Source organism: Salmo salar, chromosome ssa09, assembly GCF_905237065.1.
Source record: "Salmo salar chromosome ssa09, Ssal_v3.1, whole genome shotgun sequence".
Lineage (NCBI taxonomy): Eukaryota > Metazoa > Chordata > Actinopteri > Salmoniformes > Salmonidae > Salmo > Salmo salar.
Window position 1 is genome coordinate 113286990 of NC_059450.1, and position 27603 is coordinate 113314592.

Below are 27603 nucleotides of genomic sequence, written 5' to 3' on the forward strand. Positions count from 1 at the left end.
GCACAGCCTTGGGCCAGAGTAAAAATTGTTCATGACCGGGATGACGAGGTCTGTGATTATACAGAGGGCCTACCCTACCGGTATATCTCTAATCATAGACCAGCACTCTTGACTGTTATGGGGTGGATACTTCTAATCAAACTGAGGAGACCCCTGGGTCAATCACTGGGTTTTAAATGGAGACCTGCTCTCCAACACTAAAGGCTACAGAACACTAACTGGTAGATTGAGCTTGAATAGTGGTCTAAAGTGCTTTCAGAGGTTGAGATGAAGGTTGAGGCCCCAGATGAAAAGACCTACAGGTGGAGCATGCTAACCTCAGGGCCGGCATCCAGGCATAAGCGACATAAGATATTATTTTAGGAACTCAGTCTGGGTCTCAACTTACTGTTGAGAGTTAGAATAGTAGAATACACAAGGTGTAAGCTTCGAAATTTGGTTGTGCACGAGCAGTCTTTCTCTTGTTCTGTCAGTCACTGACAGTCACTCAATTAGCCTCAGTTAGTCTAGCCAGTTATCTAAACTTGTGGTAGTCATGGCCGAATACCAACCGGGCATGCAGGGCGACCCCTTTGATTTTATTATTCACTCTCCCTCAGATACTATATCATTAACATGGCCTAAGTCATACCAAAATGTGTAGATTTATAGGAAATTAGCTTTAAAACTGAAAAACTTTCTCTCCAACCCATGGCAAAATTTGTAGAATTGCAGAAAATTTGCTTTAAAACTTAAAATATATATCTCTGCCACATGGCAAAATTTGTAGAATTGCATGAAATTTCAAATAAAATTGCAAAATGATCTCACTGCTCCATGGCAAAATGTGTAGAACTGCGGAAGATTTGTTTCAAAACTGCAAAAAAATCTCTCTACCCTATGGCAAAATCAATAGAATTGCATGCCATTTTTTTATAAAATTACAACATTTTCTCTCTGCCCCATGGCAAAATTGGTAAAATTGCAGCAAATGTACTTTAAAACGTATTTTGTTTTCTCCACTGTAAAGAGGGCAGTCGGTAAAAATGTTTGCCCGCTTGGTAGGGGGAGGCCCTGACTAACCTTCAGAACTTCACAGGGCACAATTGCACGGTCAATGGCTCCGTAAAGCCCAGGAACAGACCATTACAACGGTATAAGACATTTGGATGCCCCCACCTGAGGACATTTGGACTACATATTTAGTTTGGACCACAAGGCAAATGCAGTATCATAGAGGTGTGTTTCAACCTCAGAAATATCTTTGGTCTGCTACTTCCATAGAGGCTTCTTGTGTGAAGACCAAAGCTTTTATATTGCTCTGTTGGTGGACATACAGTAGGCCAGTCCAGAGCCTTGTATAAGGCTCTCGGCCAGTTCACCTATAACAAAGGTGCCCAGTAGTCTCCCCAGCCCAAGGACCATTAAAGAAGCCCTCCATCTGATTATGCCCCCATTATGCTCTTTACGCTAGCCTCTGATTAGCGACAAAGATTCTGGGCAAATAACAATTCAGAGAAAAATTGTGACTTAAAAGTTAACCCTTGTGTTGTCTTAAGGGTCAAAAATGACCCGCCACTCTGTTTAACAGCAGAGAAAACCCCCTAAATGATATTTTTTAAACTTGAAATTTGATGACTTTTCCTAGAAAAAGAGAAACATCGCCTTTGTTCATATTTCCATGAAAGCTGTACACCACCAGGGTACAAAGATTGTCTTAGGGTCATTTTTGACCCTGCAGTTATAAAATCATTTACACACCACAAAAACCACAAAGACATACACACAGACACACACACACAGACACACACCATGAGAAATTGAGATTGTGTGCTACTGATTGAACTCAGACAAAACTAAAACGTTCTTGTGCATGCGCAGCATCTCCCCCCCACGACCCCACACATGACTCAAGTTCATAGAATAAAAACAATTTCAGACAAAATAAACATTTCTTGAAAGCATTGTTTACTAATGGGGGATGCAGTCAGAGGCTAGTAAGGTGCTGCAGATGACAGTCCCCCCAATTCTCTCTTTGCTGAAGCCATGAGTGCACGTTTCAGTGCCCAACAGTTCATAGATCTGATTTTTTCAGATGTCTAGGAGGAACAAGAGAACAATGATTTAGAAGAGGAGGAGGTATCTGAAGAAGAAGATGATGAAGAATACAACCCAGAGCACGATACATCATCTTCAGATGAAGAAGAAATCCCCCAAGCTGAAAGAGAGAATTTTTTTTGTCAAACAGCAAAATAACATGGTCCTTGTCACCATATGACAACCAGGGCAGGATGGAAGCACAAAATGTCATAAGGATGACTCCAGGGCCCACAAGACATGCAGTTGTCAATGTCCAGGACATCGCCTCAACATTCTACATGTTCATCACACCAGCCATCAAAAAAATAATCCTGGGGATGACAAATTTGGAGGGTTTTCGTTTATATGGAGACAACTTGAAAAGGATGAATGAGATTGACCTGCGTGCCTACATAGGGCTGCTAATCTTAGCAGGTGTGTATAGGTCCCGAGGCAAGTCTACATGTAGTCTCTGGGATGAAGAGAGAGGAAGGGCGATTTTCCATGCCACGATGCCACTGAAAATCTTTCACACTTTCTCAAGAATGCTATGATTTGATAACCGTGAGTCAAAACCTGCAAGACGTGTGAGAGACAAACTGGTGGCCATACGAGAGGTCTGGGAGAAGTGGGTGGAGCGTCTGCCATACCTCTACAACTTTGGGCCTGACGTAGCAGTGGATGAGCAACTGGTTCCATTCAGAGCTACATTTTTATTTTCATGTCTGTAATGTAAGTGATTTTCACTGTTAATTGTATTATGTATTGCTGTAATATCATTGATTTATGTGATTTTTTTTCTGTGACACTGATTATTGATCGTAATCTCTATTGTCAAAAGGTCGCTGTCCTTTCCGGCAGTACATACCCACCAAGCCAGCAAAGTATGGCATCAAGATATGAGTGGCCTGAAACGCGCAATCCAGCTACGCTTGGAAGATGCAAGTCTACACAGGGAAGTCGACCGGTGGAGGCCCAGAGAAGAACCAGGGGATGCGTGTTGTGCTTGATGTGACAGATGGACTGAGGGGGAACAATGGTGACAATTTATTCACCTCTTATGAACTCAGCCAGCAGCTCCTGAAGAGGAAGATCACCATGGTTGGCACAGTTAGAAAGAACAAGCCTGAGCTCCCTCCTGCACTCCTCACAACCTTCTCATCAAAGTTTGCCTTCACCCCATCACCACTCTAGTTTCTTACCTCCCAAAGAGGAACAAGAATGTGGTCCTCCTGAGCACACTGCACAAAACGGCTGAGATCAGTGATCGTGAGGACAGGAAGCCAGCCATCATCCTGGACTACAACCACAACAAAGGAGGCGTGGACAACCTGGACAAGGTGATTGGAACTTGCAGCTGCAGGAGGATGATTGCCCGCTAGCCCCTGGTCATCTTCCGTAACATCATTGATGTGTCCTCATACAATGCCTTCATGATATGGAACAAACCCTACCTGGATACCTGATAAGTGGAACAAGAGGAGGGTGTTCCGGGAGTAGCTGGGAAAGGCACTTGTAACCCCATACTTTCAAAGAAGGGAGCGCCTCCGCCACACAGCAGTCTCTGCAGCGCTTGTGAAAGCTGTTCAGGGGGCTGAATTTTGTCCTGATCCACTTGAGGCTGGGGCAGGCAAGAGGAGGAGATGCCAATTCTGCCCCCCAAAGAAGGACTGTAAAACAAATACTATGTGCTGCACATGTGAGAAATACATCTGCAAAGTCCATGCACACACACTTGCATACTGTCCTACATGTGCTAATTAGAGTTGATTGATTTATGTTCTTCACGTTTTTGTTTTGTATCTATTATCTTATTTAATTCTTATTGATGTTGTTTATACACCTTGTGGGTGGGGGCAATGGTTAAAAAAATGGGAGAAGACTAGTATTTTGTAGTGTAATTCCTCATTGTACAGTATATAAGAATATATCACTATGTTGCCAAAAAAGTTCAAGACTGTTATTGTTTCCCTTCAATAAAATGCATTCAAAACTACGTTCTTCACATTTCTGCTACTTTCTTAGGCTATACAAGTGCTATCTCTTTCAAGAAAAAATATGTTTACACCTATGCAGTACCTTTAGCAATAATAATAATACTATTAAACCTCTACTTTAGTAAAGGAAACCATTTTGGCACGTGTGTTGTAATAAAAATGAGTGGTGTCCACTGATTAAATGCATTGTGAAGAGGGAAAACCCAGATATTCACAAAGTTTGTGATGAATGGCAGGTTGTTTCTTCATGCAGAAAAGATTTGGGGTTTAAAATTAAATTAAGCTGCTATGTTTTAGGGGTTTAGGGAATGTTAAGACTACACAAGGGTTAAAAGTATTTATGCAATGTGTTTATGCAATGTGTCATTAACTTTAATTGTTAGGTGACTTTGTACCATTGTACATGTGTTTTGTTGTTGTTTTTGCCATTGATGTTATTGTTGTTTGACAGATGTCCCTCCTCTTTATAGAAATTGCCCTAAGGCAGTAAGATAGCCCTGATTTACCTACAGGACAGTATCTGTGCTTGATGTATCCGATAGCTACAGAGGAGGACAAAGAGGAAGAATAGGTAAATAAGAGTCTTTCATCCTCCAGACATGAGGACACAAAACATGAAGGATGTGGAGAAAGGAGATAAAAGGAGCTTCTGAGCAGTGTTCAATATTTCTGAGCTGTGTTGGGGTCTGAGGGAGAGAGAGAGAGAGAGAGAGAGAGAGAGAGAGAGTGGTGAGTGAGTGAGTGAGTGAGTGAGTGAGTGAGTGAGTGAGTGAGTGAGTGAGTGAGTGAGTGAGTGAGTGAGTGAGTGAGTGAGTGAGTGAGTGAGTGAGTGAGTGAGTGAGTGAGTGAGTGAGTGAGTGAGTGAGTGAGTGAGTGAGTGAGTGAGTGAGTGAGTGAGGATAAAGTGTGAGAGTGAGAGAGAGATATATAGATAGAGAGTGAAAGAGTGGGGGGGTAGAGAGAGAAAGAGAGAGAGAGAGTGGGGGGTAGAGATAGAGGGATGGGGAGAAGGAGATAGAGATAGAGGGAGAGAGGTGGGGGGAGCAAGAGAGAGAGAGATGGGAGAGAAAGAGAGGGATGAGGAGAAGGAGATAAAGGGAGAGAGAGTGAGCAAGAGAGAGAAAGAGAAAGAGAGCGATTGGTTGGTGCCCATGTTCCATCCTTATTATCAGGTTAATGGCTTCCTCTCAGATCTCCAGCTGTACATCTTTTATCATGAAAATCGGACCGCACGTCGCACTTTGTCGCCTTTGTTCTGTTGATTCTGCCTCCCTGATTACCCAAAAAGGTGTAATGCTCCTTTCTCTCAAGTTACATAAGCGTTGAAAATGTATCTGGTTTTGATCTCAGCCCAATTGTTCCTATTCCATTTTTAAATATAATTTGGCTCCGGCCACACAACGCTTGAGGCTACTGAGCTGGGCTGGCACAATATAATATTGTAAGCAAATACAGAAGAGTGGATCTGTTAGATTGAGTTTATTGCTTTGGAAAACTGTCTTTGATCTACGGAGCCATCTCTCATCTCTCGTATTAGTCCGAGCTCTCAATGTGCCTTTCTGCCTCTCCCACTCAGGTGATGTGTACTTCGAAGCCTATAATTATACCTTAGGGATAGGTTGGCCACAGCAGCTATGTTTGTGTGGCTCTATCTGGCTTGTGTTGTGTTGAGGAGTCAGTCAGTCACATATCAGTCCCTGTGAATCAAGGTGGAGGAGGCTGTTAGTCCTCCCTCAGGGCAATTAATTATAGCAGACCTGTATGGTTGGAATAGGCTTTCCCCCAGCCTAGTGTGAGCGTACCACACACACACACACACACACATATGGGAATGCAAGCATGCACACGCATGCACACACACACTACTCTCAAACAGCGGGATAGATAGTGAGAGAGGGAGGACAGTGACAGCATGAGCATTGCCAAATAGAAGCCAATGTCTTTATGAAGACATCTTTGTGAGTCAGTGTTGTGGATCGTTGGCTCTAATGCTAACCTTAACCTTGATTGAACTCAGTTGTCTCTGTTGAATTTTGAAGGCTGTTGATACCGAATGAGAATAGACGACTAGACCGCAAAGTGTATTTGATTTTGAAATGGTCAAATAGCCCATTGGTTTAGCCATAAGCGTATTTCTTAATCCAGAGTGAATATTGATTGATATTGACTTTTATCACAATATCTACTTACTGTAGGCCTACATAGATTGACAGCAAAAAATATGATGTTGAAAGCGGAGTAAAATGGATATGGGAAGACTGGTAGATCACTACAAGATGTCTGCTGCTGAACTTGTCTGACTAAACCATGTGCCAGTATCATTTTCAATGAGGGGTTGAGGAGAGCGAGAAGTGTGTGTGTGTGTGTGTGTGTGTGTGTGTGCGTGCGTGCGTGTGTGCGTTCGTGCGTGCGTGCGTGTGCGTGCGTGTGCGTGCGTGCGCGTGCGTGCGTGTGTGTGTGTGCGAACGTACGTGTGTGTGTGTGAGGACAAACAGCTCTGCTTTCACCTCTATGGCTCTAGCTGTTGGATGACCCCACAGGTGGACAATAAGGTCACACTTGACCTCAAACCACCTTATTGGATGATGCCTTCAAATGAAATAAAGACACGTTTCTTTGTGACCGTGGATTGTGCATCTACAACACAGCAGAGCCATCCAAATAACTAAAATAACAGCAGAGCCATCCAAATAACTAAAATAACAGCAGAGCCATCCAAATAACTGTATTTCTATGTGTACTTCCGAATGGTTAAATGTCGTATCTTCTGCTCTCCTGATAGTGAGAGAAAGCAGCAGTCTCACTTGATCCATTGTTCTCATCCTTGTCATATGCCCTTCAAATCAATGTACTGTATTTGATGTTTGACATGTACTAATTGCCTAACTAATATCCACCAAGCCACTAACCCACTAGTCCTACAGACCACCTCCTATTGTATATTGACCTCCAGAAAATGTACTTACTGACAAAGCACACAAGTAATAATGTATGAAGAAATAAAGATACTTGAATCATCCCGTGCATACATGCATATATCTCATTGATAAGACATATGGCAATGGGTGTGTAGTGATCAGCAGGTTTCGCAGCTTCTATACTAAAGACATTATGGAGATAGGAGGAGGGCAGCCTATTTTTTTTCTCACCGTAGTAACAGTCCCCTGGCAACGGACCAGAGTGCCAATTATTGCTAAAGTCCCCCAGGTTCTCCCATCTCACTCTGTGTATTAGTAGCATCAGCAGCGCCGGGAAAGTTTCGAAGCTTCTCGCGTCAGGGGAAAACGCCATCGCTGACACAGTAAGTCATCGGGATGTGTTTAATTATTCTTTTACCATGACCTATTAGATTCCAAGATAGAGCTTTAGAGTACATTTGTGATTTCATTTTGTTAATGTGTATTGTTTTTACTATCCTGTTTTTCATATTTCTGTTACCATGAGTCAGAATAGTGAGAATATTTCAAATGTCTTGATGGCAGTAGATGGAAATGTATCCGCAATTATGAGATGATAGCAATAGATCGATTATATTTTATCAGTGAATTTAGTGTGCAGTTGAAAATAATAATGCAAAATGAAAAAATGTTGATGGTCCTTTAATTGTTTTCTGGATTATAAATGAATTGAGACAGTAAAATCAATAAATGTAGTTATTAATAATTTTCAAGTCTCAGTTCCAATGTAGTCTATTGCAGTATTTCAATAGTGTCTCCTGTGTTGCAGTCATAGCATCTCCCTGTATTTCCCAGGGATCTGACCCTGGCCATATAGGCTCCTCTGCAGGAGGACGGGGGCTCCAAACCTTCCTCCTGCTGGATTAGTGAGAGCGAGAGAGAGAGCTAGAGAGAGAACGGGAACGTGAGAGAAACATAGAGGATTCAGCATGGGGTCCAGCTCTTCTTCCTATGCCCCAAAAACCATATATCTGGATGTGGATGGAAAGGTTCAGAAGGTGGGTTCTCCTCTATCAGGTTTATATTATCTCTATTTTCCCCATTCCTTTTTCAGATTCCCCCCCCCTGATTTCTAACTGATACTAATCTCTCTAGATAAGGTAGGTCCACCTCTTTATGAAACCTCATAAAGTAATTGTCTCTCTTTTTTTCCATTCTTTTTATCTTCAAACATTTTCTCGAATTGTATCTATTATTCTCCGGATCAGCCGAGTTAACAGATTGCGCAATCAGCTATTTTCTCTACCGTAGCTAGTCAGCATACTTGAAATTAAGTAGTGAACACCAAGAATGAATCTCTTATTACCTATCCGTGAGTTCCATCCATTTTCATTAGCGCACATCCTGGTTGACCAGAAAATGAGATCCACAGACACAGTATCCATGTTCTTCTCTCTGTGTGAGAGAAGATGTAGTCTGAGCTAGTCAGTGGGAGCGCTGGGGTCTCTCCGTGGGGACTCCTGTATCAGAGTTAGACTCTTATCATAGACAGCATCCAAAGTACCTTGTGTGATTACATCTCTTCGATCATTGAGGTCCCTGGCTGCAATGATGGAGTCAACCAAAAGACAGACTGGATGGTGAAATGGTGTCTGTTTTTTTCTAGTAATGGTAGGCTACACTTAGAATACAGTATGGTTTGACTACTGTAAGAATCAGGTGACCAAATCAAAAGCTCACCAAAGTTATATCATCTCTACAGGTGGCTAATGATATTGACACAATGTGGGTTCATTATGGCTCCACGGTTTTTGTTGGTTACCACACACCTAATCTTGTGCACTAGTCATTCTGTGCCCCTTGTTGCCTGTATGCTCTATTTTATTTCTACATTTGTGGTGAAAAAGTTGTGAATTCTCCTCAAAACATGAGTCAGGTGTGAGGCCTCTGAAATAGCTGTGTATTCAATAAACCAAGAGGTGGTGTGACATTGTGTTTCACAGGTGTTTGTGGCATACTTTAAACGAGCACAGACAGAGCCACCTGTTGCTAGCATGTTCTATGCCTCCATTGTTTTCTACTCCCCCCTGAGTCTGAGGAAAACTAGAGATGGTCCTGTGTGGCTCAGTTGGTGAAAGCACCGTTGCTTTCAAGGTTTTCGGTTGAATTCGCGCAAGGATCACATACAGGAAAACATATGCACTCACTGTACTGTAAGGAAAACCAGAATTGTTTGGTGGACTAATTCATTAATCAAAGGGGGAAGAAACAGAACATGGTATTTGTGAGGGTAGAAACATCACTAGCCTACCCAGTATGTTCTTGTTACTGCAGCTCCCGGGCCATTGCACTGTAATCATGTAATACATATACTGTAACAATAACAATGTAGGCTACTGTGTCTCATATTTGCTCTCATCATATGCTTCAACATCGTGGTGTGTCGCCACCGACTCAGAAGATTGGGTGATCTCGCTCTCTGAGGGTCGACGGGAGTAAATCACTAAGAACTTAAAATGCTATGTGCCCTCAAAGTCTTTAATCAGGTCAATGGTATTCCAGGACGCATTCTCAGAGCATGCGCAGAACAGCTGGAAGGCATATTCACGGTCATTTTCAACCTCTCCTTGTCCCAGTCTGTAATCCCCAAATGTTTAACCACCATCATTCCTGTTCCTAAGAACTCTAAGGCTTCATGCCACAATGACCACCGCCCTGTAGCACTTACATCTGTAATCATGAAGTGCTTTGAGAGGCTGGATATGGCACACATCAACTTTATCATCCCAGATACCCTAGACCAACTCCAATTTGCATCCCGCCCCAACAGATCCATAGACGACACAATCTCAATTGCACTCCACACTGCCCTCACTCACCTAAATACGTAGGAGGAATACCAACGTGAGAATGCTGTTCATTGACTAGAGCTCAGTGTTCAACACTATTGTTCCCTCCAAGCTCGTCACCAAGCTCAGGACCCTGGGACTGAACACCTCCCTCTGCAACTGGATCCTGGACTTCCTAACAGGCCGACCCCAGGTGGTGAGGGTAGGCAACATCACCTCCGCAACGCTGGCCCTCAACACGAGGGCCCCACAGAGGTGTGTGCTTACTCCCTTCTGTACTCCTTGTTCAACCACAACTGCGTGGCCACGCACGACTCCAACACCATCATCAAGTTTGCTGACGACATGGCGGTGGTAGGCCTGATCACCAGTGACGATAATACATCCTACAGGGAGGAGGTCAGTGACCTGGCAGCGTGGGGACGGAAACAACAACCTCTCCCTCAACGTCAGTAAGACCAAGGAGCTGATCGTGGACTACAGGAAATGGGTGGGGCAAGCACTCCCCCATCCACATCGACGGGGCTGCAGTGGAGCAGGTCAAGAGCTTCAAGTTCTTCGGTATCTACATCACTAAGAACTTAAAATGCTATGGGCCCTCAAAAAGTTCTACAGCTGTACCATTTGAGAGCATCTTGACTGGCTGCATCACTGCTTGGTATGGCAATAGTACCACCCTCGATCGCATGGCGCAACAGAGGATGGTAAGGACAGCCCAGTACATAATTGGGACCGAGCTCCCTGCCATCCAGGACCTCTATATCAAGCGGTGTGAAAGGAGGGCCTGAAAATCATTAAAGATTCCCACCACCCAAGCCATATAGACTATTCTCTAGTGCTGAGCGATTAATCGAAATGTCAGTAATTTTTCCATGTCGGCTCAATTATTTGAATTCCATTTCATTCATTTTTTTTCTGTGAGCTCAATGCACACATCGCACTGCAGTTTCTTTAGAGATTTTTCTGATCATATGCCCGAACGGTGTGATGTAGTAAGGAGTTGTAGTTTCCAACAGGCTAGTGTTCTACATAGTTTAGTGCAGAAAACGTGATAATGAACTACAATGACCATTATCCATTGCGGGGCTAAACTTCTCCAGTCTATGTTTATTTTACTCTTGCTATGTAGGAGACAGAAGAAGGCGAGATCAAGAAGTGGTACATAGAGAGCAGTTTCTTCAAGAGGTATCTCTACCTGAAAATACATGATCTAAGTGATTGATCGTTTAGTATTCAGCAGTCATAAAAGCGTGCTGTATTTACCTTGAAGCACTTCTAAAATATTGATTTTGTCAGACAGCATAGGCAGCAGCTCTTTAGAGGTGAGATGATTACTTGGAATGAAATAATAAAGTCATCAAATAAAACACATGGAATATACACAACAACTGAAATATTTTATTAAAGTAAAGTAATGTGAATAAATTATTGTTAATAGGTGATGAGCAGGAATGGGCAGTCACTACCATGGGACTTTTATTAATTGATTTAATCTGTGTTGTTACAGCATTCAACCCACATAATGCATAGTGCATTTAATGTTGAAAAACATTGTGTCACGTCCTGGCCAGTAAAAGGGGTTATTTGTCATTGTAGTTGGTCAGGGCGTGGCAGGGGGTGTTTTTTTTGTGTGGTTGGGTATTGTGGGTTTAGGTTCTAGTTTTCTTATTTCTATGTTTATCTAGCTTTTCTAGTTCTATGTGAGTTTTGTCAATGACCTCCAGTTAGAGGCAGCTGGTTGTTGTTGTCTCTAATTGGAGGCCATATTTAGTTGTGTTTGTTTTCACTGGGTTTTGTGGGAGGTTGTTTCTAGTATAGTCTATGCACCTTACTGGACTGTTTTCGTCGTTTGTTTTGTAATGATTAAGTGTTTTCTTTAATAAATAAGAGGATGAGCACTTTACCCGCTGCGTTTTGGTCCCCCTTCAACGACAAGTGTTACACATTGTGATACTTTTTTTTAAATAATCGATACAGAAACAACCTCTGAAAGCACTAAACACTTTTTGTTCTACCTTGTAATTTTTACATTGTTACTGATTGCTGCATTGTTGGGGGTTAGAGCTTGCAAGAAAGGTATTTTACTGTACTTGTGCATGTGACATTAAAACTTGAATCTTCTCTTATAGAATGTTGCATATTATACAATGGGTGGATTTAATCCTGGATGCTGATTGGTTAAAACCCCTTTCCAGCCAGTGTCTATTGCAATGTTGCATTTGGTAGCATTTCAAATACCTACTGCTTCTCTAATGGATGTGTCCTCCAATTTCTTTGGCTCATTAAATCTTGAATGCATTTCAGAATAAAAATGGTCAATTCCCTCTGCATATTTAACCCACTTAGCACAAGTGAATCTACTGGATTTTGTTACCTTTGTACACCGACTAGCCTATTTCCTCAAGTCTGCTTTGATTTTGGATTACATAGGGCCAGGCACTTAGTAAGCCCAGTATACTTGTGATGACACAAACCCCTGTTGTTACGGTCGCATAGAGTGGTTCAAGTAGAGACCTGAAAGTGACACATGTCCATTCAAGGGCTCGAGAGTTTGAGGGATTGTCTACTGCATCTGCTTGTGCAAAAGGTCTTCAAGTTGTTGGAGGCTAGCCAACATCGCAAGCTAAGATACACTTTCCTTGACAATGAATCTCAGACAGACACAATATGAAACTAATATGTGTGCCATCAGTATACCACAAATAGGAACAGACGTTGTTTGTGAAATGTATAATCTGTTTTGACATTTCTGTGTATATTGCTGTGGTTTACAGAGAATGATTCAAACTCTTTCACTGGGTTGATGACGCAAGTATTTGTTGCTAGTATGTTGATGGAGTGTCGTATTATCTACGAGTTTGGGTTGGTCCCTGACAAGGGTAGGCTACACTGTGTTGAGTTCACACACATTTTCAACTGCATGCCTTTGTGATTTAGTCCTCAATATATGAACTCATAACATACACTTGAAAAAGAGATGTGGATCATTATGTGACTTCATTGTTTAAATAAAGGATAAATACCTTTTAAAAAACAATTGTTTTCTTCCCCCACTCTTTCCACTGCAGCCTTTTTTTTTTTTACAACAGACTCAGGTCTCACAGAGAGCAGACTGTTTTCAGGTGGCTTGAGATGCGTAGGGAGACAGACGACTCTCACCATTCGTCTGCCTTTTTTTTCAGGTGGTTTTCAGTCGGCATTGTAGCCCATGTGACATCAAGGAGCTTCTTTGTTCCTCGTCCAACATCCCCAGGTCAGTGACATTTCAGCTGCAGCCGTCTCCTTCCCTCGTTTCTCTCACCATTCTCTCACAGTCACACATCAGTCGAAAGTATGCGACACACAACACATTTGTTTCAAGTTCACTACAAACTTATCGTCTCTCTATCCTGACTGAGCTTCATGAATGATAAGTAATCTACAAGTAAACACCAAACGACAAGCTTCGCGTGTGTTGTGTTTTAGAGCATGTTAACAAGAAATGTAGGTTGCATTCTGAATGGATCCCTATATAGTGCACTACTTTGGTGCCCTGGTCAAAAGTAGTGCAATTTGGGAATACGGTGCTTTCTGGAACGCATCCTTATTATTTATTATTGTTGTTCCCCCTCCATAGGAATACTGCCATCATGATGGTGGATCCTGAAGGGGCCCTGGTGTCCATAGACCCGACCATGCCTACCAACTCTCCCAAGTAACACGTCACCTTTACCCTAATCACCAAATCTCAATGATACAGTATTTGCTCTATTGAGCTCAGTCATAGAAAAGCATTGCTGACCGTTGTTAATCCAAGGAATGCATAGCCTATGTACTATGTGTAAAAATACTTTTCAAATGTTATGTAATCAACGACTTGATGAATGATGTTGGAATGTTACTGACATGTTTTTACAGCTCCTTGTACAAAGTCATTTCTTTGTCCACCGGTCAACTAGGAGGTGAAGTACCAACATGATATTTCAAATTCAGCAACACTTTTTAACCTTTGACCTTTTAGATCTTACTTCATTCTTACTCACATAACTCACATAAAGCTATCACAACAAAACTTAAAAACAATGTAAAAACAACGTTAAAACAACTCTGGGTACTAAACATGATTTTTGATCACTAGAGTGGTTTCTTTTTGTTTGTTTGCGCCCACAGAGAAAGAAGACATGTTTCAAAACGTGTTATCTCAGGTGGCAGAGCAGTTCAGCAGGTAATTGGCGTGTTTATGTTTCACTGCAGACAGAAGCATTCCGCTTTAGCCTTTTCCCTTCCGCAGAAATACCTCCATGACACCAGGTCCTTTTCAAACAAACCCCTTTCACGTATTTTTTTTGCAGGGCTTTCCGAATCAACGAGCTGAAAACTGAGGTGACCAACAGACTGGCCATGTTGGAGAAAAGAGTTGAGTGTATGTGCAAGGTTTTTTTGTTTGTTTGACTATCGGTGTGTTTCTCTCTTTGTGTGTGTGTTGCTTCACTGTTACTGAATTCACCACTTTATGTACTAACAGTCGTGTTGTCGTTACAGTGGAGGGACTGAAGGTGGTGGAGATTGAGAAGTGCAAAAATGACCTAAAGAAACTACGCGATGAGATGACATCCAGAGGAGGAGGGAGGTACGGTGACCTTTGACCTAAATGACACTCACCAAGCCATGCTTCAGATTTCTTAGGATATTCTATAGTACGAATTTTATATTGGTTTTAAAATGTTGTTCTGATTCAGAGGAGATTAATGATACAAATATGATGTATTTGCTCCCATCTCTTCAGAGTTGGGAACTGTCCCTGCAAATACAACTTCTCAGACGACGGGAAGAAACTTAATCCCAGACGTGACGTCCCAAGTTATCCAAAGGTACGGAATAGGGGGATTCTAGTAATATACAGTAGGCTATACGTTTTTTTTTCTCAAGCCTAAAGATATGAATCACTTTGACATCACTAATCCTAAAACTGATGCTGTGATTTCGCTCTCATTTCTACAGTACACCTTATCCCAGGAGACAATTGAAGCACTGAAGAAGCCAACATTCGATGTCTGGCATTGGGAACACAATGAGGTTAGTTCTCTTGAGATTCATCTATCATCTGATATCTATCATAATTCCATCCAGGCCTATATAATCACACTTTTGTAGTAAAACATTTTGAAGTATTTTCTCGAGTTGTGAACTTAAAGGAATGCTACACTCAAAAATGTTATTTTAATATTTTGTTCATTAGTCTAATTGTGCATGTCAGCAATCATGTTTTCAAGATAGAACACTTGTTGTGCTTTATGATGATGCGTGTAGTATTCTTTTAACTGTGTCTTTGATCGGTGGTTTAGATGCTGAGCTGCTTGGAGTACATGTACCATGACCTGGGACTGGTGAAGGAATTCAACATGAACCCCATCACTCTTAAACGTTGGCTGGTATAAGTAGAACCATATAAAAGCAATTATCTCAATGTGCAAGTGATATGCAATTGATATGGAACAACGGCTTCAAAGAAGGGAACCTAAAAGTATTGATGACTATTTGGATAGTTTGATTGACAGCTTTCTTTCTCACAGCTGGGCATTCAGGAGAACTATCGCAGCAACCCGTTCCACAACTTCCGCCACTGCTTCTGTGTCAGTCAGATGATGTATGGCATGATAAACCTGTGTAACCTGCCGGTAAGAATCGACTGTACTAATATAATATAATGCATGCCATTTACCAGACACACATGGTCTATAACTGGTCAGGTCAGGTGGTCAGGAAATCCTCCTGGCACCTTGTATTAGAGATTAGAAACATTAGCACGTTCTGTGTGTGTTCCTCAGGAGAAAATGACTCTGACGGACATGGGCATTCTCATGACAGCTGCAGTGTGCCATGACCTGGACCACCCCGGCTACAACAACACGTAAGCGCCCAAAGGTTCCTACTCTGCGCCTCAGTTCCCACTGCTCTACAGCCTTGACTAGATCTCTGAATAGATGTGGATGACAGACACAATACAGATGTTTTGGAACTCCTTAAATTCTGTTATTACATCGTGGAAATGCTCCAATCTATGCTTCCAGTTTTGATGTAAGGTCGGGAGTTCCGTCCTAAGCATGTGACATGGCCAGGGTGAAACTCTGGGTCCTGGAGATTATAGGCTTCCCTGGTCAGGTCATGTTGTCAAGGAGAACTGATTCATGTCACAGAGGTTTATTTTGCTTGTCAGGTATCAGATCAATGCCCGCACAGAGCTGGCCGTGCGTTACAACGATATATCTCCACTGGAGAACCATCACTGCGCCGTGGCCTTCCAGATCCTCTCGCTGCCCGAGTGCAACATATTTGCCAATGTCGAGTTGGAGGCCTACAAGCAGATCAGACAGGTAGGTGGTGACCTAGGCCAATGCACAGTGATTCTTCCTGCATACCTGTAAGGGGTGCGTAACTGGTGGCAGGGAAGTCAGACGCAGGAGAGCAGAACTCGGTAATAGCCAGAGCAGTTTAATTGCAAAAACCAACGGCATAAAGAATAACAAACATGGGTACAAAAACACGACGCGCACCAGTAAACATGTGCACAAGCACGTACAACAAACAATTCCACACAAAGACATGGGGGGAACAGAGGGTTAACTACACAATACTTAATGAGGGAAATGAGAACCAGGTGTGTAGGAAGACAAGACAAAACAAATGGAAAATGAAAAGTGGATCGACGATGGCTAGAAGACCGGTGACGCCGACCGCCGAACGCCGCCCGAACAAGGAGAGGAACCGTCTTCGGTGGAAGTCGTGACAATACCAAATGGCACCCTATTACCTACTTAGTGCACCACTATTGACAGAAGTAGTGCACTATGGGGCGGCAGGTAACCTAGTGGATAGAGCTTTGGACTAGTAACCGAAAGGTTGCAAGATCGAATCCCCGAGCTGACAAGGTAGAAATCTGTCGTTCTGCCCCTGAACAAGGCAGTGTTCCTACGACGTAATTGAAAATAAGAATTTGTCCTTAACTGACTTGCCTAGTTAAATAAAGGTAAAACAAATATATAATAATATAGGGAATAGGATGCCAATTAGCACACACCTTTGTCTTTTTGCATTTCCTTCTCTCTAACTAACCACAAGATGTTTTGAGTTGGCCTAAGGCAGGAGGGGGATTTCATAATTTGTGATGATTCCATCTCCCTTTACAGGCCATCATTACCCTGATCTTGGCCACAGACATGGCCCGGCATGGAGAAATATTAGACTCCTTCAAACATAAAGTGGACAGCTTTGACTTCACCAACGAGGAGCATGTCACATGCGTACGTATTGTACATCACATGACATCAACTGACTATGTATACTGTACATCAAGATGTGCCAAATAGGCATATCTTTGTTCTGGTATAGCCTCAGCAAACGACAGAAACTAGGAGGGGTGCTCTATAACAAAGACAGGGATGGAAAAATAGGGCATACCCAAGAAATCCTTTGTGGCCTGGAGATACACTATATATACAAAAGTATGTGGACACCCCTTCAAATTAGTGGATTCGACTATTTCAGCCACATCCGTTACTGACAGGTGTATAAAATTGAGCACACAGCCATGCAATCTCCATAGACAAACATGGGCAGTGGAATGGCCTTACTGAAGAGCTCAGTGACTTTCAACGTGGCATTGTCATAGGATACCACCTTTCCAACAAGTCAGTTCATAAAATTTCTGCCCTGATAGAGCTGCCCCAGTCAACTAAGTGCTGTTATTAAGCACTAAGTGCTGTTATTAAGCACTAACAGCACTAAGTGCTGCCCCAGTCAACTAAGTAAGTGCTGTTATTGTGAAGTGGAAACGTCTAGGAGAAACAACGGCTCGGCCGTGAAGTGGTAGGCCACACAAGCTCACAGAACAGGAAAGCTGAAGCACATACTGTGGCACGTAAATATCGTCTGTCCTCGGTTGCAACACTCACTACCAAGTTCCAAACTGCCTCTGGAAGCAATGTCAGCACAAGAACTGTTCGTCGGGAGCTTCATGAAATGGGTTTCCATGGCTGAGCAGCCGCACTAAGATCGCAATGCCAAGTGTCGGCTGGAGTGGTGTAAAGCTCTCCGCCATTGGACTCTGGAGTAGTGGAAACGTGTTCTCTGGAGTGATTAATCACGCTTCACCATCTGGCAGTCCGGTTTGGCGGATTCCACGAGAACACTACCTGCCCGAATGCATAGTGCCAACTGTAAAGTTTGGTGGAGATGAAATACTGGTCTGGGGCTGTTTTTCATGGTTCAGGCTAGGCCCCTCAGTTCCAGTGAAGGGAAATCTTAACGCTTCACATACAATGACATTGTAGACGATTCTGAGCTTCCAACATTGTGGCAACAGTTTAGGGAAGGCCCTTTCCTGTATCAGCATGAAAATGCCCCCATGCACAAAGCGAGGTCCATACAGAAATGATTTGTCGAGATTGGTGTGGAAGAACTTGACTGGCCTGCACAGAGCCCTGACCTAAACCCCATCAAACACCTTTGGGATGATTTGGAACACCAACTTGCGAGCCAGGCCTAATCGCCCAACATCAGTGCCCGACCTCACTAATGCTCTTACGGCTGAATGGAAGCAAGTCCCCACAGCAATGTTCCAACATCTATCAGAAAGCTTTCCAGAAGATTGGAGGCTGTTATAGCAGCTAAGGGGGGGGATCAACTCCATATCAATGCCCATGATTTTGGAAAGAGATGTTCGACGAGCAGATGTCTACATACTTTTGGTCGTGTAGTGTATTATGTGATTGTAACGTACTGTAACCTCACTCCACAGCTGTCTTGAAATGTTGCAGATGGAGATATCGAATCAGATATTTTTTTGATAGCTCGATCGGTTGGTATGTTGTCAAGGAGGGCAGTCACGTGTGTCTCCAAGCAGAGGATCACTGGTTTAAGCCTGATACAGGGACGGTGGAAGACAGGGCCAGGGACAGTGGAGGACGCTAAACTGTTAGCAGCACACGGATGTCCGTTTCATGATGTCAGTCCGGTCAATCCTATGGAATAAAGCCAGAGGGTTCTAAGATAACGTGCCTGTGTTAACCTTCAGTGCTCCAAAGCATTTTACCACAAGTACAGTGCCGTGAAAAAGTATTTGCCCCTTTTTAAAATGTTCTCTACTTTTGCATATTTATGATACTGAATGTTATCAGATCTTCAACCAAAACCTAATATTAGATAAAGGGAACCTTATTAGGTTTTGGTTGAAGATCTGATAACATTCAGAATAAAAGAATATGCAAAAATAGAGAAAATCAGAAAGTGGACAAATACTTTTTCACGGAACTGTAGACCTTTCCTGAAAAGTCACACTAGCTAGCCAATGCTAAAAACTATGGTTGTGTTGCCATAATGCATGGTGAAAATTACTCGTTATTCCTTGTCTGTATGTGTGCAGCTGAAGATGGTTTTGATCAAATGCTGTGACATCTCCAACGAGGTCCGGCCAACGGAGGTGGCCGAACCCTGGGTGGACTGTCTGCTGGAGGAGTATTTCATGCAGGTGACCTCAATCAAGTATAATCATGTCTAATAATAATAATGTCTAATAATGTGTAATAAGAAAGTCTAATAATAGTGAGTCTAATAATGTGTTGATTGGGATTTTGGAGTGAAAACAGGCTCAGCTGTCACTCTTGAAGTTGTGCATGCTTTCTTGAGAAGGGTAAAAATCATTGACATTTCGGCCATCTTGGCCTTCATCAGAACGAGTCTGTCGATAAGAATGATGTCATGAAAGAGTGGGGTGACATGTACAAACCCTCCTGTCTCGGGAATTGACAGAGTGACAGGGAGAAGACTGAAGGGCTGCCCGTGGCTCCGTTTATGGACAGAGACAAAGTCACCAAGCCCACTGCCCAGATCGGATTCATCAAGTTTGTCCTCATCCCAATGTTTGAGACAGTCCTGAAGGTAGGCGTGTGTGTTTTAACTACAAAGCAAATGTCACAATATAGACATAGTATGTAAGTACAGTATGTGCGTGACAGTGTTGGTGTTTGTGCACATGAGCGTGTGTGCATGTGTGCTGCCTGTGAGTGTTTGTGTGTGCTTCCGTTTGTACACGTCTCTTATATTTCATGACCTCTCGAAAACAATGCCAGTGGATAATTGCATATTGACTAGAAAAGGCTGCTGTCCTGAATACCTACCAACCATCCTCCCCTGTGTGTGTTGCAGCTCTTCCCCCAGATTGAGGAGATCATGGTGCAGCCTCTGAGAGACTCTAGAGACCACTATGAGGAGCTGAAGCAGATCGATGACGCCATGACAGAGGTATGAAAACAGGTCACACTTAATAATTACAATGTCCTTCAAGGTTGGGGTCAATTCCATTTCAACTCCAGTCAAATTCCAATTCTCGATTTTCCTTGTTGAAAAACATTGGACAGAATTGGAATTTCTTATTACTCAGCCAGGGTATTTGTATCTGGGGGGGGGTGTCCAACCACTTTCTAACATAAAGGTGTGTCTTTTGTTCAATGAGGCACAGAAGAAAAAAACGGAAAATATGTCATTAGGAGGGAAGAAGAAGTAAGCTTTGCTGCTGCTGCGAGCACAGTGGTACTGTGTAAGTAACTGACTCTGATTGGCCTGTAGTGTTAGTCCTGAGTGCCCCCTCTCTCTTCTGCCTCTCTCCAGTCTACCAACAACAACACTGCTGCAAGCTAGTGAGCTAGCTATAGTAGGAGCACAAAGTTTTTTTCTACTACGACCGCACAATATTTTCATCACTCTGAATTTGCTTTCGAAAAAAGAACTGAATAAACAAAAAGAATCAGCTCAACTCTACTGCATTCAAAATGTTTGTTTTCACAAAAATAACAACAGACTCTTGAGTACTTGGAACCACTAGCAAGATTAGGCTCTTCCATTGAAGATGAGGTTTATAGTTAAAATATTCAGTTCTATAGTTTTCCCCTCCAATTTGCACCAATCAGTCCTGGCCCTTGGGAGGGAGGGCACTCACCTCAACACCAAAAACGAAGCGGGTCATTTACATAGACCTGCAGCCCAGTGGCAAAAGCAAAGTGGTGAAAACGTTGTGCTGTCTAAACGTCATCAATGTGTGTAGTGGGATTCTTCACAAACTCATTGATAACGTTTTGACGACCGAATAGTATCTTCCCCGTCTACGATTTTCCAGTTTTTCTCTCCCATTGCTGTGTGTGGTATTGCAAGTTCATAGTGTGCAAGATTTTCCACAGCGAAGAGCATTGTGATGGATGGAGCCAAATCACAATCAAGAATGCTTTGTCCTCTTAAAGCACATTGTGTGTGTGCGTGTGCGTGTGTGTGTGCCACTTAATCATAATCCTGTCTCTGGAGAATGCAGTCTGATATTCTGAGGTGCTTGTTTCATTTTAGGGCTCTGGCTCTCGTTTTATGATCCAAAAATTCAAAAAGGTCGTGGGTCGTCCTGATCTGCGTCTTTGAAGACAAGATGGAGGGTGAAAAGAGTTCTCTTCTACACACTGAGCCAACCTCAGACTACATGAAACCCCCTGATTGAACTCCACTGTTTTGTTATGGACATTACAGAAGGACAATGGCTCTGTTTCAATGTCCACACTAGCATACTACTTAGGAGGAATTCATGTATCAGGGACATTGGAATATAGCCAATGTGTGTTCTTGGTGTAGTCTGTATTTTTTATTCATTTTTACTGTAATTTCTGAAAGCTAATTGGTCATTGTAGGTATCAATTACTGTGTTCACACAGGCAGCCTATTTCTGATCTTTTTGCCCAATAATTGGCAAAAGATCTGATCTGATTGATCAAAAGACCAAAAATTTGGAAAATTGGTCTTTCTGTGTATACGCAGCCTATCATAATTTCTGAGTGACAATTGGTCATTGTAGGTATCAACATGCCATATTTGCTGCTTTCTGTTTTTAGTCACACTTGTTGGTGTTGCCTATTACAAATAGCAACTAAGTTGTATGCTAGAACACTCTATTTTCCTTTTCAGTCCTCCTATTCAAATACAAAACTGTTTCTGAAACCGTTTGAATAAATTGACTCTTGATTTAAACATGTCAAGTACACAGCATATTTTAACATAATTCTGAGGGTTAAACATTATTCCAACAAATTCAACAAATTATTCCCCAGTGTGTGCACTGAATTAATTTACATAAATTCATATTTTGAGGTTTGTGTAATAGCACATCCATTGTCATGCAATATATTCATTCTGAGATACATGTTGAAAGTTATTACAAAAGTATTTAATTACAGTCTAAAATGTTATTCTTACATTCTATTTATTTTTGCATAGCACATCCTACATAAACTGTGTAAAATACAGTACAGTTGTAAAACATATAACATCCTTTTCATATTACATTTGTCACCTAGTAATAAACTCCACCAGTATTTTGAAAAGGTACAGGTTATTAAGAAGAGATTAACATGCACAGTAGTGTCTGATTTCCATCTCAGAATGTAATTCTCATCGAAGGTTCATGAGTCATGCCATTGACTCTTCTCTGATTGGTGCAGGGATGAATGAACCAATGGGAGGTCAAGCTCGGGAGTCTTTGAAAACGTATGTACTTTACTTGATATCTGTATTCTATTGTTTATGCTTCGTGCACAATACGGATGGCCCACGCTTATGCTTGGATTTCCTACTCATTGTCATTTAGGAAAGCCATTTTAAGAGCGTAGTAGCCTAATGCTTTGACTGGGTATGTGTTGAAACAGGACCTCTTCGCCAGTTTTGTTGTACCACCCCAAGCTACCACATTTCTCTTTAGTGTCCCTCCACAAAGATAAGTGGGTGGTATTCAACAGGTACAGTAGATTTACTAGTGTCTGTTTTATAACCTTTGTTTATTGCAACCTGTTTCACATTTCTAAGAGTGATTATTGTCCATCTGTAAGACGATACTTACATATGATTACACTTTTTATGACCTACATGATTCTGATGATAAAGTACGAAGAAGAATCTGAAGAATCCAAAGAGATAGGATGTCAATACTGACTTTAATGTTTGCTGCAGGTCTGCTGCTAAATACTGATGACAAAACAGGGATGGAAAGAACTTTCCTCTGTTTGTTTTCTTTGCTAGTTGGCTTCATGTCTAAGACCTTTCCACCTCTTTTCTCAATCTGTTTGATGGGTTCTTGGGGCTGAACTTAGGTCCTGAGTATAGCCTAGTCCTTGTGTTTAGATGGAAGTATCTTTATTCCTCGTGTTGCATGAAAGTAATCACTAGGCCTTGCTATCGCACTCAACCCCCCCCTCCAAAATGTTATCTTTCTGATAAATTATGCTTTGCTTGTAAACTATTTGTTTTAGGTCTTTGTTTGATTCTCACTGCAGTATAATTGAGCTGTTTTCTTTCATTTCAATTACTCATAAACGCACCTCAGACATGTCCTACTCTGTTGATGATGCGGCAGCAAGAGACTGAGATAACTCCCGAGACAATTATAACCTTTTTACATCACTCAAGTTTGTTCAAAGAAAGGGCAACTCTCAGTTGACACAGAGACACGTCTGAAGTCTTTGAACGAAAGTAATTACCCTCCAGCCCCCTATCCCTCTCTCCTTCCCTCTCTCCCTCCCTCCTTTGCGCAGTTCTCACTTGCGTGCAAGACATCAAGACCCACACTATTTACATTAACCAGAAGGAATGCTTTAATTAGCCATGACATACTCTTATCACGAAGGAGATGCTGTTGCTTTGCCAAGCAGAGCTGAAGGGACATATTGATATCCTTTAATATACACTACCGTTCAAAAGTTTGGGGTCACTTAGAAATGTCCTTGTTTCTGAAAGAAAAGCACATTTTTTGTCCATTAAAATAACATCAAATTGATCAGAAATACAGTGTAGACATTGTTAATGTTATAAATGATTATTGTAGCTGGAAACAGCAGATTTTTTATGGAATATCTACATAGGCGTACAGAGGCCCATTATCAGCAACCATCACTCCTGTGTTCCATTGGCACGTTGTGTTAGCTAATCCAAGTTCATCATTTTAAAAGGCTAATTGATCATTAGAAAATTATTTTGCAATTATGTTAGCACAGCTGAAAACTGTTGTCCTGTTTAAAGAAGCAATAAAACTGGCCTTCTTTAGACTAGTTGAGTATCTGGAGTGTCAACATTTGTGGGTTCGATAACAAGATCAAAATGGCCAGGAACAAAGACCTTTCTTCTGAAACTCGTCAGTTCTGAGAAATGAAGGCTATTCCATTCGAGAAATTGCCAAGAAACTGAAGATCTCGTACCATGCCATGTACTACACCCTTCACAGAACAGCGCAACCTGGGTCTAACCAGAATAGAAAGAGGAGTGGGAGGCCCCGGTGCACAACTGAGCAAGAGGACAAGTACATTAGAGGGTCTAGTTTGAGAAACAGATGCCTCACAAGTCCTCAACGGGCAGCGTCATTAAATAGTACCCCCAAAACACCAGTCTCAACGTCAACAGTGAAGAGGTGACTCCGGGATGTGGTAATCTGACCCCACTAAAAGCTCTGTACAGGCCCTTATCATGGCTTATCAAGTAAATGTTGTTCTTTAAACTGAATTTGTCAGTGAAAGTGTGTTGGAGATAAGTTCGCTGGAATGTTAATCATAAGTGATTAAATCTGCACTCACCACAATGTTTGAAACTCTTAGAGGAGCGAAACACATTAAGCGAGACTGCCAGATTGTCACGTCCTGACCATAGAAAGCTGTTATTTTCTATGGTAGAGTAGGTCAGGGCGTGACAGTTTTTTTTCTATGTTTTCTATTTCTATGTTGTCAGGTTCTAGTTTTGTATTTCTATGTTGGGGTTTTGTTTGGGATGATCTCCAATTAGAGGCAGCTGGTCCTCGTTGTCTCTAATTGGAGATCATACTTAAGTAGGGTTTTTTTCCACCTGGGTTTGTGGGAGATTATCTTTGAGTCAGTGTATGTTTCACCTCTGCATCACGGTTTGTTGTTTTTGTCATTCAGTTTATTTATATGTATTGCATAGTTTCACAGTGTAAATAAAATGTGGAATGACACACACGCTGCACTTTGGTCTCCTTTTCCTTACGACAACCGTGACAGAATCTCCCACCAATCCAGGTGGAAAAAAACCCTACTTAAGTATGATCTCCAATTAGAGACAACGAGGACCAGCTGCCTCTAATTGGAGATCATCCCAAACAAAACCCCAACATAGAAATACAAAACTAGAACCTGACAACATAGAAATATAAAACATTGAAAAAAACTGTCACGCCCTGACCTACTCTACCATAGAAAATAACAGCTTTCTATGGTCAGGACGTGACACAGATAGTTATGTCTACGTGTTTTAGTTTTTTGGGTTACTTTGACTCACCCATCAAGGATAGGTTAAGATGGGCCACATTCAGATTTCAAAATTCAACAGAGGGCCACACATATTTTTCTTACCTATTTGTTCTTCAAAATCAATTTGCAGCCTGAAAAAAGGGCAATTATTTCATTATAGCTTGATTATGATTTCGGCATACTTTTTTTATCATGTTTAAGAAGTTCAAGTGTAGCCTGGAGTCCTTTTTTCATGTAAAGAAATATTTTGTGTATCTTGTGGAAAAGAGAACTATGTACGTTCCTTCCTCCATGTGCATTTAGAGACAAACATGATATGTAGAAGCTGGCAATGTGTAGCAGCTGGCAATATGACTAGCTTATAGGAACACAGAAAATTATTTGAAGTTGCAGAGCCATTTTGGACTGCCCAGTACATGCATCTCCCCTCACCATGCTCTCTCGATCCCCTCACCATGCTCTCTCGATCTCTCTCTCTGTCTCTCTCTCTCTCTCTTTCTTTCTCTCGCTCTCTGCACAGAGCGCCCCCTAGGCTCAGAGTCTCTTCCCTGGCTGTTTTTCTGTAAATGACTAGGGTCAAAGGTCAGTGTGTGGGCTAGATGACAGTGATGTTGCTTTAACCCCCTCCATCAGCAGGCCTTTTTCGAGGGGAATTTCTGCTGCAACTGCAGGCTCTATCATGACCCATGAACCTATAGCCTTCATACCAGCATTCTTCACAGAGCAGCAACATAGCAACCTTACATGCCTTGTACATACCAACTACTTTCTCGAAGAACGGTCAGTGAAGATCGCATTTAAGATTCTCCGCATTTAAGCTAAAAAAGTGGTTGTTTGTCTTTTTCAGACCAGGCATAACGGCTATACGGTATTGTGAGTCACTCTCGTTCTTTTCATTGCTGACCATGCAGACAGAGAGGACGACTCAGTGCTGACCAGTCCAGACACAGACCGTTTCAAGTGCTCAGATGAGAGACAAAGGCATGTTTTTTTTATGAGAACTGCTGTTAAACTCAAGGATGTTCCGTTCTTGACTCCCACATGCACGAGAATGTCAGATTTCAACAGATCTCTGGGTAGGGGCTAGAGAGGAGAAGACAAGACAAATACAGATAAAGGTCGTACGCCCCTCTTTTCTCATGCCATTCTCTGGACTATTTATGGTAGTATCGCAACTCATTGAACTGTTACACTTTCTACATGTTTGACAAGACTGGAAGACCTCACACATTGGAGGCAGAGTACTTCACGAGGACACCTGTGTCAGCTCCAGGTCGTTAACTTTACAGGATGTCAGGACGCAGCATAAGATTCCTCAAAACAGAGAGCGCATAATGTTTTTTTAAGCCAGGTCCATTCTCCTATTCTCATTCAACATTTAATTTTTCACAACTTCTTATGACATATGAGAGCAGTTTATTCATGTGAGTTATCCCTTGACTATATAATCTCTGTTTTTCATCAATAAGGCAATCTTTCAAAGGAAACATTTTTTTACGAAAATATTTGTTTCCTAAAGAGCTTTGGTGGCTATGGAGGCTAACCCATCTTAAAGTATACATGTCCAGCATTTACCAGTGCTCTATCCACAAAATGTGATAGCATAACATCCCACATCCAGGTCAAACACCCTGATTTTCGGCAATAGATGTTTTCAGAGAATGGTCTTATCTTGGACGGGCTTCTGTTTTTCTGTTCCTCTTATCAAACGTCTTTCTTCAGTTAGTAGGAGAAGAGCTGGAACTAAATGTTAGTTACAGTAATACTGTAATTGAATGTTCCTCTTCCCTAACCTCTATTTTTAGACTGTGAAGGGTCTTACTTAACTTCACTTTAAAACGTTGCAGGAACGTTCATACTGTACTCATTCATTTTAGGAAGAGATATTGGAACCAGTTGATTGATTTGAAACAGACACCTAGGGCATTGTTAAAACAACATGGAAAAGGTTTATTTTTCGAGAGCTGACATATATGTCACGTAGTGGATGGTTCTGAAATACCCCATCATATCTTAATTTGCACTACCACTGAAAAACGTGAGGGAAATTGCCAGTTCACATCACACAACAGTTTATTAGTGGTGTACTCTATGTATTGTAGATGACCATGAAGAGTTACTCCCTTGCAGTTGTCAAATAGCATCTTTATTTTTATCTTTATTTCTCCACATATTATGTGCAGCCTGCTATTAAACTCAATTAGGCCTACAACTAACAATTCCAAGACTTACAGTATCTACATTCAAAAGCAAACGTCAGCGCTTTTTTTTTTTTTTTTTTACAACAGTCTAAAAACAGACATTTTACAACGTTTGCTGTTGCAGACTGTTAAATTAGTGGTTATTTAATCCAAATTAGACTAAAAGATTCAGCTTAATCTTGCTCAGAGCAAAAATCTGGTTGTTAAAAGACAATGACCAAACGGAATTGTTTACGCCGCAATAATCTCGTGCAGGCATCTTGATTGTGTGTTGGCAAAACATC

General features: G+C 41.8%; 1 protein-coding gene across 3 annotated transcripts; it reads left to right on the forward strand.

Moving 5' to 3' along the window:
- Positions 1-7127: 7127 nt before the first annotated feature.
- On the forward strand, positions 7128-21840 carry LOC106612467 (high affinity cGMP-specific 3',5'-cyclic phosphodiesterase 9A-like). Of its 3 annotated transcripts, none has more exons than XM_014213623.2 (20): positions 7128-7356; positions 7808-8010; positions 12984-13054; positions 13418-13495; positions 13699-13742; positions 13951-14005; positions 14133-14203; positions 14323-14410; positions 14567-14651; positions 14782-14856; positions 15126-15212; positions 15354-15458; positions 15609-15691; positions 15998-16154; positions 16968-17081; positions 19202-19306; positions 19588-19716; positions 19984-20079; positions 20291-20374; positions 21172-21840. In XM_014213623.2, the coding sequence occupies exons 2-19, from the start codon at positions 7942-7944 to the stop codon at positions 20339-20341; spliced, it is 1563 nt and encodes a 520-aa protein (XP_014069098.1). In that variant the 5' UTR covers positions 7128-7356; positions 7808-7941; the 3' UTR covers positions 20342-20374; positions 21172-21840. The 3 variants fall into 3 exon arrangements, with proteins under 3 accessions (XP_014069098.1, XP_014069099.1, XP_014069097.1); XM_014213624.2 differs by having other exon boundaries at positions 20297-20374; XM_014213622.2 differs by lacking the exon at positions 20291-20374.
- The last annotated feature ends 5763 nt before the right edge of the window (positions 21841-27603 follow it).

What these genes read in the sequence shown, in the direction of transcription:
- LOC106612467 (XM_014213622.2), top strand. Translation starts at nt 7,942, where the DNA reads ATGGGGTCCAGCTCTTCTTCCTATGCCCCAAAAACCATATATCTGGAT. An exon ending in ACATCCAGAGGAGGAGGGAG is followed by an intron (nt 14,411 to 14,566) that starts GTACGGTGACCT and finishes CCATCTCTTCAG; the next exon opens with AGTTGGGAACTGTCCCTGCA. An exon ending in CACCCCGGCTACAACAACAC is followed by an intron (nt 15,692 to 15,997) that starts GTAAGCGCCCAA and finishes TTTGCTTGTCAG; the next exon opens with GTATCAGATCAATGCCCGCA.